Genomic DNA, 15479 nt, shown 5'->3' with positions numbered 1-15479 from the left:
CTTCATTATTTCTTAAGGTATCTCGAAGTCAATATATATAATATATAAAGTAATATATACATTATTTAAGAGCTTCCCTGGTGGCTCAGATGGTAAAGAATCTGCCTGCAATGCATGAGACTTCGGTTCAATCCCTGGGTTAGGAAGATTTCTAAATTTTTATATTTGTTATTCCTAGAGATACCTTCATTATTTCTTAAGGTATCTCGAAGTCAATGTATTTAGATAATGTTTCAGTATATTAAAATAAAATTGCAATTATTTAAATACTTCAAATTCTATGTTCAAAGACACAGCTCTAGTTAATACAGCTTTTTTTAAATTTTATCATGTGGGAGGATTCCTGTTCATATACAAATTACCCAACTAATATCTAGACTTTAGTTTTAAAAACTGAGGAAAATTCTGATCTTTAAAAACAGATGTTCAAGAAATCCACTATTTCCCCTGACAAAAGTGGACAGGTTAAAATTACACATATGAAAAGAAACCAAATCCCTATAGGAAAGGGGAAAAAGAATGCTGTTCATACAAACATTGAAAATTCACTAACTGGATAATATAATCTCCAGAGTAAAAAAATATATATATACACACACACATATCTCAGGTAAAGAAGGCCTTATTTCTACATTAATGTGTGCTCTTTAGTATCTGAATAATTAATTATAATTACTCATATTTTTGAACACTAGAGGGAGTACACAAAAGAAAAAAAAGAAAAAGAGGCCAAATACAAATATAATCTAGATTCTGAATATTTTGCATAATATCAGATCTTCTCAACAAACTGCTTGCTTATTTCTTATGGACATAATGGAAAGATTAAAACATTTAAACAGTATCCAAAATCTCTTTTGCATGTCATTTTCCAGTTAATTTAAAATTTATAATGAATCACTGTGGATGCTGATTGCAGCCATGAAATTAAAAGATGCTTACTCCTTGGAAGGAAAGTTATGACCAACCTAGATAGTATATTAAAAAGCAGAGACATGACTTTGCCAACCAAGGTCCGTCTAGTCAAGGCTATGGTTTTTCCCGTGGTCATGTATGGATGTGAGAGTTGGACTGTGAAGAAAGCTGATCGCCGAAGAATTGATGCTTTTGAACTGTGGTGTTGAGAAGACTCTTGAGAGTCCCTTGGACTGCAAGGAGATCCAACCAGTCCATCCTAAAGGAGATCAATCCTGGGTGTTCATTGGAAGGACTGATGCTAAAGCTGAAACTCCAATACTTTGGCCACCTCATGCGAACAGTTGACTCACTGGAAAAGACTCTGATGCTGGGAAGGATTGGGGGCGGGAGGAGAAGGGGACAACAGAGAATGAGATGGCTGGATGGCATCACCGACTCTATTGACATGAGTTTCAGTGAACTCCGGGAGTTGGTGATGGACAGGGAGGCCTGGCGTGCTGTGATTCATGGGGTCGCAAAGAGTCGGACACGACTGAGCAACTGAACTGAACTGAACTGAATGGTAAGACAGGTACACAATGTTCAAAAATCAGAAAAACATAGTAAATGTTGTAAAAAAATAATATATATATATGTATATATATACTTTCTCCACATTTTAGTTTACACACTCGATTAGAAGAAAGTAGAATTGCATCTAATGTACTTCAAAGAGCTTAAAATGACAACTCTAATCTTTAGGGAATAATGAGCTCTGAAATCAAAGCCAGACTTGTCTGAAGGTGAGGGCCTAAAGTTACAGCACATTCAGGGTTTAAATAGACAGGATGTCTCTAGAATTTCCATATGGGAGGGATAATAAGGGAGACAGTGGTTGGGTTCAAGAAAGGTGAGGACGTAATGAGTTAATGTTTTTTCAACATTTATAACCTTACATGACACACAGTAAACATTACTGAGAGATCCTTGGTCCATTTCAAAGAATATGAACTGGGTTTAGTGTAGTGGGTTTAGTGAGGTGAGTAGATTACAAAAATCAAAGCAGGGGACCAAGAGCTGCCTCCAGCCAATCTACAAACTACCACCATATGAAAAGGCAGGAAGATAAAGAATCTAGGTTAAAAAGTGTTTAGAAAGTATCTACTATGTGTTCTTTCTCTCCAACTGATAGATATGCATAGGAAAGTGAAAGGTAATAGTTTGATCTTTGAGAACTTTAATGAACAAGACTTGGAAGAGCCTCGGTTATTCATAAATCCATTTAATGAGCATATTATATGATAGCCACTGCTTTAGTTCCTTTAGATATATAAAACAAAGGTCACTGACCTCTAGGAGTGAATATTCTAGACGTGAGAAACAAACAAACAATGAATACTAGAAATAAGATGTTTAGTATATCAGAAACTATTAAGAAAGAGAGAAAAGTTGAAATAGGAAAAGAAAGATAGAGGATGCCAGAGTATATAGTAACACATGGGGCCACCAGAATCAGCTGTGGTGGGATAACACATGAGGGAAACTTTAATAAGATAACAGAGCAGTAGAGCAGAGTTAGCCATGGAAATGTGGATGACACATTCACGCCTGAAATAGCCAAGATTAATGAAGCTGAAGCAGAGAGAGCCAAAAATCTAGTAAGGAAATGTGGGGCCTTGTAACCACCGTAAGCACTTTGAGAAGAACGGCCAATCATTACACAGATTTGAGAACAACAATATGATGGTGGTTTACCCAGACCGCTGAGCTAAAAGTGAGGGCTGAAGGAAGCAAAAGAGAAGAACTATCAGGATGTTACTGTAGCAATTGAAGTGAGAGAGGATGTTGCTGCCATGGACCAGTGTGGTAGCAGCAGAGGAAGTGGTCAAATTTTACAATTTTGAAGCTACAGCCAACCAGACTGTGATGAATTTGACTCTAACACTATCCGTTGACTTGGGAGAGACTACAAAAGCTAAGTTTTGAGGGAGAGAGAAAAAACAGTATTCCAATTTTCACACAAAAAGGTGAAGATGTCTCTTAAGACATTCAGGTAGAGATACAGAGAAGACCACTGATCTTATAAAATTAGAAGAAAGGTCTGGAGAAACCATGGTTCTCTGCCATAGGGATTCTCCATGCAAGAATAGTGGAGTAGGTTGCTATGCCTTCCTCCAGGGGATCTTCCCAATTCAGGGATCGAATCTAGATGTCCCACATGGCATGTGGAGTTTTTACTATCTGAGCCTCCAGGGAAGCCCCAGGTAGAGTACAGGTCTGATCAAAGAGGGTTTAGGAAAGAGTAAGATGAAATAGGTGATGGCAAATATAAAACACAGGATATTCAATAAAAGAGAGCTAAGAAGTGGGATGGTAATTTTCAAGGCAAGTGGAGTCAAGAGAGGGCTTTACTATTATCGTTATTTTCACTTTTACATTCATAGGAATCATCCGGGGATAATGAACAAAAGATAATATAGGAGAAATAGGTGAGAATTGTTAGTGATTTTCTTGAGTAAATGAGAAACAGGCTGTCATGCACAATTAGAATTACTGAGTTTTAGTCCTTAACATCTTTAACAAGCATTACTCAGAACTGGATCCTCAAATTTAAATTCCTCATCAGATATCAAGAGTAAGACTTTAAAAATGTTGCAATGAATATTACATGGTTACTAACTAAAAGAGAAAGGTTCCTAATTTTTTTAAGGCACAAGCATGGAACGATTGTTAAGGAACATAAGAAAACACAACTGAGTGGCACAGTGACCATAAACATGAGGAATACAGAATTCAAGCTGGGTAAAAACCGTGACGTCAAGATTGTCTGGGATGGTCTCTGCTTTACTCCCCAAAGAGGAGATAAGGCCAAGTTATAAAAATGGAACTGCTAGATATCAGCCTGGAAGTCTGGGTTTGTTCACTTGACATTTTAAGTATCAGGAGGATAGTGTGTGATCTTTTAAGCAGGGGAGTGGCCTGAAGAAAGCAGTGTATTAAGAAGATTAATCTGGTAGTGTTTAAAGAATGAACTGGCAGAGGAGAGGCGAACAAGAGACAGATAGCTCTAGGGCTATTAAAACATCATCCATGAAATTCATAGCACAAAGATAGGAGAGGTGGCAGTAGGAAGGAAGGCAGTCAATCTGAAACCCGCTATTTAGAAGAATTTACAAGACTTACCAATGATGTTATGCTCCTGCTATACCAGGAGCTTTTCTTTCACAGCCTTTAACACTCCTTAAAAAATATTATCTCTGTTATTATTTGAATCATATCTTCCCATTAGTATGTAAGTTCCAGATGTCAGGGGTGTTGTGTGTGTTGCTCAATACTGTGTTTTTATTCCCTAGCACACTGCCTTGCATATAGTAGATACTTAAAGAATGTAGAAATTTAAACAAAATTTTTGCATAAGTGTATAATATATTGAGGCATAATCAAAGAAGCTTATGCAGAATATCAAAGAAGCTTATGCGGAAGGAGAAGGAAAAGAGAAGTTTCAAGAACAAAACAATGAAGAAGACGGAGAAGAAGGGAAGAACAAGAAAGTGTGACAGGTGAGGTAGAGCAGGAAGGAGAGAGAAAGAGATTATACGGAAGTTAAAAGCCTATTAAAATAGCAGAGTCGCTATGTTGCTGCTGGCAACTGGGCAGCTGCACTTCTGGACAAACGATCTAAAGGGAGAAGTATCATGAGGTCAACTCCACCTCTGCTCTCTGTATTAGTGGGTCAGCCAAAAAGATCATTCGGGCTTTCCCATAACATCTTACCGGGGAAACTAAAAACAAACATTTTGGCCAGCTCAAGTTCTCTCTCCATTTCAGCTTCCTCATACATAGGACAATTATAATGACCTAAAGGGATGACTGAGAGGATTAAGTGTGCTAACTCAGAACAGCTCCTGGTACATGTAAGCACTAAACAGATCTTAGTCATCTTCACGTTCCTCTTCTTCATCATGACCATCATTATTATCAGCATGGCCATCACTGCATTTCCTCTATAACTTGTACCATTCCACAGAGCAGCGGCACCATTCAAACCTCCCTTATCTCTACGTATAAATGCATATGACACTGCTGTTGTTGTTTAGTTGTGAAGTCCTCTGTGACTCTTTTGTGACCCCATGGACTGTAGCCCACCAGGCTCCTCTGTCCATGGGATTTCCCAGGCAAGAATACTGGAGTAGGTTGCAATTCCTTCTCCAGGGGATCTTCCTGATCCAGGATCAAACCCACACCTTCTCCAACTGCAGGAGGATTCTTTACCTGAGCCACCAGGGAAGCCCATGATATTGTTCAGTTCAGTTCAGTTCAGTTCAGTCGCTCAGTTGTGTCCGACTCTTTGCGATATTTAGGCAGCTCAATAATTTGGAGCCTTGTAAATAACTCAACAAGCTTCTCTATTCATCTGTCGCAGCAGAAAGTGAAACAACCGTAAAAACCCAGACATTTCAGAAAACTTAAGAACAGTAGTCCCCTTCTAATACAATTTGAAAACAACAAAAGAGAATAAAAGTTATTGAGACAGTGACAGACTTTATTTTCTTGGGCTCCAAAATAACTGTAGATGGTGACTGCAGCCATGAAATTAAAAGACATTTCCTCCTTGGAAGAAAAGTTATGACAAACCTAGATAGCATATTAAAAAGCAGAGACATCACTTTGCCAACAAAGGTCTGTATGGTCAAAGCTATGGTTTTTCCATAGCTGCAATGCTTTCGCCACCTGATGTGAAGCGCTGACTCATTGGAAAAGACCATGATCCTGGGAAAGACTGAGGGCAGGAAGAGAAGGGAGAGACAGAGGATGAGATAGTTGGATGGCATCATAAACTCACTGGACATGAGTTTGAGTAAACTCTGGGAGACAGTGAAGGACAGGGAAGCCTGGCATGCTACAGTCCACGGGGTCACAAAGAGCCAGACATACTGAATTACTGAACAACAAATTCTTTTAAATTCATTTGAAACTTCTGTATACAATGCTGAAGATCAGGAAGTACCCATATTAGTTGCTCCTTTATTTTCTAAGTCATAATATTAAAAAAAAGAGATGTCATATTATTATTAATGTTTTTGCTGAAGAGTGAATAGGTCAAAAGTAATTCACTGCAGTACCTCCTTATTTGAAGAATGAAAACTACAATGTCTAATCAACCCACTGTTAGTTCTGCCTCAATACTGGTTCCCCAAACTGAGTACAACCCAACAAAAACAATGTTATCACAAAGAAATAATCCACTTACAACAAGTTGAAAAGTTTTATCATTTTCACTAGAAATTGAAGAAGAAGCAGAATCCATACATATACAGATATCAGGGTAAAAAAAAACGTGAAAAACTCCCTGGAAGATAGCTTGGCAAAGTGGATTGAAGACTAAAACTTTCACACTCTTGATTTCTAAACAAATGGGGGAAAAGTAGGAAATCCACAGAGCTTAGTGGTTAAATGCCTGAGTTGTGCTGTGTGTCCAGCCATGTTCAAATCTTTGGGACCCCATGTACTGTAGCCCCCCAGGCTCCTCTGCCCATGGAATTTTCCAGGCCAGAATACTGAAGCAGGGTGCCATTTCCTATTCCAGAGGATCTTCCCAACCCAAGATTCAAATCTGTGTCTCTTGAGTCTCATGCATTGGCAGGCAAGTTCTTCACCACTAGTGCCACCTGGGAAATGCCTGGGCTGCAGCACTAAAATGCCTAGCAATGAAGCCTCACTTACAAGTAAGGGACCTTTGCAAGTGACTATATCTCTGACCTCTGTTTTCTCATCTGTAAAACAGTAACAACTCTACCTTCCTCACATGTCTGTTTTGAGAATTAGAAGACCTAATATTAAGAAATATACTTAGAACAGTACCAGGCAGAGAGTAAAAATTTCTTTTCTGTTTTTATTGTCAAAGCTGTTCTTTTAGAGATTCTTAACAACCACAAAAACTTGTTAACAAATAGGCTGTTGAACATTAGGGGACCTATAAAGTAACTTATAAGAGATTTATATAATGGTTATCATCTAATAGTACTCCAGAAAGCAGAAAACATCATTGCACATAACTTCATAATTTTATATGACTTTGATATGTTAAAAATACACAGAAAAAGACAGAAGGGCTTGTCTGGTGGTCCAGTGGTTAAGAATCCGCCTTGTAGTGCAGGGGATGCAGGTTCAAACCCTGGTCAGGGAACTAAGATTTCACATGCTATGGAGCAACTAAGCCTGAGTGCCACAACTAAAGAGTCTGCGAACTGCAATAAAGACCCAGTGCAGACAAATTACATAAATAGATATTAGGAAAAAAAATGGAAAGGAAATGTAGCAAAATTCTCAATATATTTATTTATGTGTGGCACTAAAGACAATTTTTGTTTTCTCCCTTTTAGATTTTTAGACTTTTCCCAAACTTTCTATATTATTCATATACTGTATTACTTAAGAAATCACAAAAAAATTGAAATATTTTCTTTAAAAAACTAATACCCTCAGGATTTGAAGGAAAGATAAATAGGTAGAGCAGAGAGGAATTTTAGGGCAGTGAAAGTACTCTATAGAGCACCCAAATGATAGATATATATCATTAGACATTTGTCCAAAGTCAAAAATGCACGAAATTAAGAGTAAACCCTAACATAAACTACGGACTTTGGATGATAACGATGTGTCAATGTGGTTTAGTCACTAAGCCATGTCCAACTCTTTGCAACTCCATGGACTGCAACACACCAGGCTTCCCTGTCCTTCACTATCTCCTGGAGTTTGCTCAAACTCATGTCCATTGAGTCGGTGATGCCATCCAGCCATCTCATCCTCTGTCACCGCCTTCTCTTCTTGCCCTTAATCTCTGTATATCCATCAATTGAACCAAATGTACCAATCTGGTGGAGGATGTTGATAATGCAGGATGATACATACATACGGGGACAGGGGTATATAGGAATCTCTGTACTTGCCTCGATTTTGCTGGGAACCTAAAACTGCTCCCCCCCAAAAAAAAAAAAATCTTAATAAAATACACAAATTAAGTTTTTAAAGAAAAAAAGTACCCTTCATTGTTACCAAACTTTGATTTTCAGCTTTATGTCAGTTATGTACATATTAATCAGAAATGAGTTAGCATATTATTGGAAATGTTCCCTTTTAATTTTAAAAATTGCCCATGCTATTTTACATGAACTAGTTCTATAGAAGTTTCTGTAGTTTATTTGGGAAAATATGTTTTACTCAAACTTACATTCTATCTTTTTCTTATACTTTGTTTAAATCACCTGAGATCCTCAGAGCAGTAAAGGTAGAAAAAAAAATAATGCAGGTAACAAATTATTGCATTGGTTTTATTATCTATTACTTCACTATTGCCTGAAGTACACTATTTATTACTTTCAGTCTGCTTGAATGTCTTATTAGGTAATTCTCTGAGTCTTAAATAGTTTAATGCATTGGAAATAGAGAGACAGTAAAGGATGGTTACTGCTTATTTTTATTTTCTCAGAACCATGCTGCTCTTTTAGTAACGTGCTAAGCCATCATGCTTAAGAAAAGAAAAAATAAAAAGCATTTTAGCAGGTAAATATACTTGTTTGAGAAGGCAGCCTATTGAATAGAGTAGTAGAACTACAGCTATAGCTGCAATTGAATTAACTATGAAATTTTACTCATTCACAATTTTAGAACTTAGAAAATACTGCAGAGATTATTCTCTGTAATTTTTTTCAAGTAATGAATTTTATAGGCATGGATTCATTCACCTGAAAATATTTAGTAGGATTTCCCAGACCAATAAACTGCAGCACTTCATGTGGATAAGGGGAAAAAAAAAATTTAAAAACAAAAATATTTTGTAGATAATTTGTTAATTCTATTTTGTTGTTGTTGTTAATTTGATTAATTCTGTTTTCAATGCCCCCCCAAATGGATATTTTCCTAAGGTTTTCAAACTTTTTAAAATTAAGCTTAATTTTATTTCCTTTTATGACATTATAAGAAAAAAGATGAATGCTTTCCACTTCATAGCCACAAAGCTGACAAAACCTTCCCACTCATGGAGTCCCATCAGTCATTGACTGCGGGGCAGACAAAACAACTCATCTTTGCTGGTTTCTCCATAACAGTCATGTTTACTCACATGGCATAGCTATGTTTTATATACATATGTTTATGTATATATACATATATATGTATGTACATATATATTTAACTCATGTGATAGTCTTGTTACTTAAAATCATAACATGAAACAGTATGAAAAATTACCAAGGCTATAAACAGTCTAAATGAGAATCCAGCTAAAGCAGCAATGAATTTTGTTTCCAAGTAAAAAGCTACTTATTACATATTCCAATATCTCCCTAATCAACAAGATCTGTGATCCCATACTAACACCAACACTTGATGCAAACCAAGTTTACCAGTGACTTCTTCATAAAAGAGCTTCCCAGGTGGTGTAGTGGTAAAGAATCTGCCTGCAGTGTAGGAAACATGGGAGGCTAGAGATGTGGGATCAGTCCCTGAGTCTGGAAGATCCCCTGCAGGAGGAATTGGCAACCCACTCCAGTATTCTTGCCTGGACAAATCCATGGACAAAGGAACTTGGTGGGCTACAGTCCAGGGGGTCACAAAGAGTTCACTTTCACTGAGTGACTGAGCATGCAAGCCTCTTCATAAAAGAACAGGCAAAATGATATGAAGAGCTGTCAGATTATATGAGAATTCTTTTTTAAAAGCACTCTTTCTTCTGCATTACTTCATTAAAAAAAAAGATCATTCCATACCTAATAAGCCAGAAATTGCTAATTTCATCCCTACAACTTCAGCATTTCACCACTAATTTTTTCTGTTTTTCAATGTGTATAAAAAAGCAACATGGAATTATCTTGCACTCCGATGCTATTTCCCCTCAAGTCCTCCTTTCTACCTTTTAAAATCTTATCCACATCTCAAAGACCCCAAATTTTCCTTTTCAATTCTTCATTCCCCCTACGAGCTTAATTATCATGAAAATATCCACTGTTTATTTATATTTTCTTTACTGGGGTATAGTTGTTTCATAAAATCTTTAATTGTAACAGTTGGATATGTGAGTTCCTGTATATGACACTGATCCATTTTTGTTAATCATGACAATCTGAATAAACCATAAGCTTCTTCAAATTCATATCTTACCATCTTTTTTAAGCTTCTACCACTCTTTTCACTAAAGGCTTACCATACGACTAAGTCCATAGTAAGTATTGGTTTATAAATCTACATATTCTTATTCTCAAGTCTCTTTTCTTAGATCACAGTAAGAGTACCCACTAAAAGCAGCAATGTCTTTTCACAGTATTGATGCTGAAAGACAGGATAAACGTCTCCCAAACAACTCTCTGAGTTCACTGAGACGAGAAGTTCCAAACTACTCATACTGGTAGCAATAAAAAGATAACATAGTATTTGGCACACAGTGACTACTGAATAAATATGTTGAATTATACTTAGGGCTTTTCCATGATAGTGGAGAAGACCCAGAAACTCATATTATTTCTGAACAGTCAAGCTATTTGAGGTTTTACTAAATTCAGAGGGCAGAATAAATCTGCCCTCCCTTAGACACTGTAGAAATCCCAATCCTCTTCTCCTAATATTCAATCTAATTATAAATGGTTAAGTAATATAACTAATGATAAGAGATACCAATAGTAACGAAATTTTGTTACTGTTAAAGAGTTCCAAGCACCTACTATTCTACTGGAATCCATCCCACTACCTGAATTTTCAGATGACTGAAGTCCAGGAAACTTCTAAAAAGAAAATAAATTTCAAAACAACCTCAAACAAAAGTCCAATATTGTTGGTGCAGAATTTATACAAAAATAAAGGACAAAATATTAAAAAAAGAATACTGCATTTTAGATAGAACGAAAACAACAGGGGGAGAAACAAATACCATATGGTGAATGATACAGTAATTAAGTCATAATCACTTTCTTATTTCTAACTTCTGTCCCAAGTTAATAAGAGCTCTGTGCTAATTTATATCAAAATACATCATGGCCTAAAATTATACCATTGCCAATAAAAGAATTAGAATTCTAAATGCAACAGTTTGTAATTAATATATTCCTTTGATACCCTGCCAGAATAGCGAATGTAACGACTGATAAATAGTGATATTTATATTTACAAATCATAAGTATAGACACCAACAGGTTTTTCAGTTACTCCTCCATTCAAAATTACATCATAGACATGTTCAGTCATGCGTGCAACATTATCTTAAAAAGATAAATGCTGGACAACTGCAAGATGTCATAGGTTAAACATGCCCTATAAATATTTTGTTCTTGAAATAACTCTTTCTCCTACAATATAAATGTCCAGCGTTTTGAGATTCAGACATAATATATACAACTCCATGTGCAAACTTAGGATGATGATATCCTCCTCACAAAAAGTAATTAACAATCACGTCAAATCATTTATCACTCATAAAGTTTACTCCTGAGAGTGAACTCTTTAATCAATCAGGCCCCAGCACCCAATCAAAGCTTACAAAGCATCAAGTCAACATTTCATCTTTAGATATGCCTAGAAGACAGATCCTTTCATTTACTTGGTTGTACATTTTCTATGCTTTTCTATTTCTTTTACATACTGGTTTGGTTGGTGGTGTTTTCCCTAAAAAAAGAAAAATCCTCAAGCACATGAAAACACAGAAAGAGTGAAAGGGAGAGAGACCCACAGACTACCTGATATACTTCTTTGTGATTCCAACCAAGATCTATGATGAGGTTAAAAGTTTCACAATACATCAACCTGGACTGCAAACATCTACAAAATAAGGATGCAAAGCAGAACTGGGACCATGTGCAGTTTCTTGTCATTTATTCTGCCTAAAATAGAGTGGAGTGACACATGGTAACATAAGAGGTATTTGCCCAAAGATGCCATTTTCATTGACTACCTTTCTCTTAATCTCAGGCTCCCCGCTGAAACAGTAAATATGTTTCTGGTTTCTGTGAAGTATTTACCCAAAGATGTAGAGTTTTCATCGACTATCTTTCTCTTAATCTCAGGCTCCTGGATGAAACAGTAAAAACATTTCTGTGCTGATGTAAGTTTCCCACATCCCCCATCTTAGAAACCTCAACAACTGAAAAGCACAATTCTGCCAAAAGGAACTTGCAAAAATTTGTTCATTTTTTTTAAAAGCATCATTATGTTTCAAATGAAAACACAACCTGCCAAAGATGTCAAACAAAAGGGTAACAAACAAACAGCATCTTTAGAATTGAATTTCAATGCATAACCTTGCCATCTGCCAACCAGTTGTGAAGCAGTGATCCTAGAGAAACACTGAAACATGAACAAGTAAGTTTCCTCCTCGGATCACCTGTATCACTCTCAGCTTCCAGGTTACTAATTGTATTGTCCATGGAGCAGCCTCCAAGAATGACACTTGCCATTGGCAAACCGAACCCTGTTGATAAACGGGCCATTGAAACAGACTTGCATTTCGTAACATTCGCGGAGTTCAGTTCACAGAGACAATGGGGAGATGGGAAGAAAACAGGGGGACTCTATCTTTACATTTCGATTGGAAATTGGACAATGGAGGTCAGTCTCTAGAGGCCAGACATCCAAAGGACCCTCAATCTCCTCCCACTTTGCCTCTGAAACAGGATTACAATTTTGGATCTAGACTATGCCCCACCCCTTTCCTTCCCACCGTGGCTACCACCTTAGAAGTTACCGCGGTAGCTCTCCTGCGACTAGGGGTGCGGATTCTCTGACGCAAAACGGCACCGGGCACCAATTCAGTAGCGGGGAACTACTGGGTTGGGACAGCCACCAGCTCCTCCAAGAAGCCACCTTCGGGCTCAAGGGGGAAACCGCCGCCCCATCCCTGCCCTCGCCCCTGCCTGGAGCTGCAGCGGGAGTTTGGCATCCTCAGCCTTGACACTGTCTGCGCTTCTTTCTATCCGGATCAAGGCTGTTGGGGGTGAAAGGGTAGAAGTAGGATGGGGATTCGTGGGAGTGAGAAAGAACCAAAACAGTCCGGGTCCCCAAAAGCTAGAACTCAAGTGGCCAGAAGCTGGTGCACACACATCACGCACACACACGCACACATACATGCACACACACACACCCCGAAGCGCTCTGTGCCCCAGCTTCTATGCCAACTGGAGATAGGACGGGAAGAAGAAAGGAGGTGGGGGAGCGGGCAGGCCCGGAGTTACTAAGGAGTGCAGCGGCGGCCTCCTGAACTGCGAAAGTGAGGAAGTCCCAGACCCTTCTACATCCCCACGTCTGAGATCTCCTGCAAGCAACCCCGGGTCGCTTTCCTTCCAGCAGGGTTCGGGGCTCGGAAAGCGGGGAGCAGAGCTGGAGTCGAGCTTCTCCCAGGCTGCCCTCTCGGGTCTGGCTCGGGGCCGAAACCCGCCCCATCAGCCTTGGTCCAGGAAGGCTGCCAGGCAAGGAGCGACAAGCCTGGGAGAGCAAGAGGGCAGGAGAGAAGCATCTTGCACTCTCAGGCCGGTGGCTGGTCTCTTCCTCTGTCGACACACCCCCAGTTAATCCCCTACTCACACACACACACACACTCACACACACACTTAGATACGGAGACTCGCATGTTCAGCCCTCCCACCAGCCCAGGTCCATCGATTAAAAAACACTAGTTGATTTCTTCCTGATTAAAAACAAGAAAGTGCAACAACTTCTCGGGAGTCGCAGGAGCAGAGCAAGTCTATCTGCAGGCGTCCTCTTTCTATAGTTTCCTAGGAGTTAAGAAATCTGGCTGTCTCCACTGAAAACGAACCCCGAGTGGGTGAAAGACAACGAACTCCTTCCCCAGCCCTCCACCCCCACGCCGGCCACCTCTCACCTCCTTAAGTTCCTTGGCCACGTCTTTCAGGTCGCCCAGGACTAATTCCAGATCCTCCACGATGATCTTGATCTGTTCCTTCACCTTGGTTTTGGAGGCTGCCGGCGGTCCCTCGGCTGCAGAGGACGAGGAGGGGGTCCCCTTGGACTTGGCTGACATTCTTTGGGGGCAAGCGAGGCAGGTCAGCACAGGCGGGCCAGCGGAGGCTGCTGCGCGCCCCGGTCCCCCCACATCCTGGACGCTCCCCGGGCAGCGGCGGGTGGCGGCTGCGCTCGGCGCTCGGCCGGGCGGCCGCTCCGTGGTGGTGCTGCCATCGGCTCCCCGAGACACGGCGCTCGGCGCCGGGCTGCAGACGGGCGAACAGCGCGCCTGCGCCTCCGCGCGCCGCTCTCGCGCACACACGCGCTCGCTGTTCCCCGCCCGCGCGCCGAGAGGGGCGCCGGGCCGCCGGCCGCGCTGTCAGCTGCAGTGCCCCGGCGCGTCCCTCCTCCGGGATTTCTCCGGAACACCTGGGCGTCTGGGAGCAGGATCCTGCCCACCCTCGCGTCTAGATCCTGGAATGCCCTCCCTCATTTGATCATGCTGGATGTCTTTTCATATCCAACTTGGATTCCTTCTGTTTCCCCACCAGCAGGGACCAGGATCCCCACCACACTTTTTCTGATCAAGAACCACAGGAGGGTCAGAAGTTGGATTTAGGGTTAGTATAAGCGAACCTAAATGTTTATCCAGGGTGAGAGTATGTCCAGAAGGCCTCCAGTCACTCTCCTACTCAGGTAAGAGTTAACACAGACGTACAAGTTTAAAAAAAAAAAAAGAGAGATGTCGATAAAATTGACCCTTCACCTCCTGGAATCATGAGTTTAAATAGTGTTCTTGAAAGAGGTAGCTTAATCCTGCTGATTCCACAAAGCTAATAGAGCATTTATTAATTGCAAGTCCTCTCACCAAAAAATCCCCTGGGAGACTGTCTGAGTCATCTTGGCTCTACTTATCTGGGACAGTTTTTTGTTTTTTTTAAACTGTTCTTCCTCTTTTCATGACCTATGCTGATGTATGTTTTGGGTAGAGGGGGAAATACACTGGATCTCCTGTTGTGAGAGAGAATAAGAAGAGTTTGCTTCCAACTTTTTTTCTTTTTGTATCTATTTTCAAATCTTTTGCAACTAAATAAAGAGGAAATAACTTTTTGACTGCTCCGTTAAAAAGATCTAGGGAAGGGAGTTAATAGGAAGCCTTGGGTTTCATTCTCAGTAGGTAGCTAGGATTCTCATTAGTTAAAGTTCTAATTTCCTGAGTGGCAAACTCATGGGTTATTAGCTAGACCTAGAGGGCTGGATTTACTTTGTTTTCTTCAGTGCACTCTACTTCAGATTATTATTTTAATGGGCCTCCCATTTGGTCATGCCTTAGCAGGCATCTTTGTCTCTTCCTTCTCATGCCCCAGGTTGTTCCAACATGCTTCCATACAGGAAGAAAGTCTTGGCAGCTCTCCTCTTCCTAGTCCCTTCAGTTCAGTTCAGTCGCTCAGTCGTGTCCGACTCTCCGCCACCCCATGAATCACAGCACGCCAGGCCTCCCTGTCCATCACCAACTCCCGGAGTTCACTCAAACTCATGTCCACAGAGTCGGTGATGCCAACCAGCCATCTCTTTCTCTGTCGTCCCCTTCTCCTCCAGCCCCCAACCTTTCCTAGCCTCTCATATTCAGTCTCTTCATT

At 40.1% G+C, this 15479-nt stretch overlaps 1 protein-coding gene across 3 annotated transcripts in view; it reads right to left on the bottom strand.

The window, feature by feature from the left end:
- The window catches only part of PRR16 (proline rich 16), a 302248-nt gene extending 287485 nt beyond the window's left edge, over nucleotides 1-14763 (bottom strand). For 2 of the 3 annotated variants that reach the window (XR_016038058.1, XM_088838794.1), the window contains exon 1: nucleotides 13760-14763. Coding sequence is in view for 1 of the 3 variants with exons in the window: in XM_088838794.1 (XP_088694920.1) it covers nucleotides 13760-13918 (159 nt within the window). In the remaining 2 variants the exon portion in view is untranslated. The remainder of the gene's footprint in view (nucleotides 1-13759) is intronic. The other variant, XM_055429763.2, reaches the window with a different exon arrangement.
- Between the last annotated feature and the right edge of the window lie 716 nt (nucleotides 14764-15479).

This window comes from Moschus berezovskii, chromosome 8 (genome assembly GCF_049115385.1).
Source record: "Moschus berezovskii isolate FMDL1 chromosome 8, NW_MosBer_1.0, whole genome shotgun sequence".
In the NCBI taxonomy this organism is placed as follows: domain Eukaryota; kingdom Metazoa; phylum Chordata; class Mammalia; order Artiodactyla; family Moschidae; genus Moschus; species Moschus berezovskii.
Note: the sequence above shows the minus strand (reverse complement) of the source record. Positions and strands in the feature narration are given on the sequence as shown.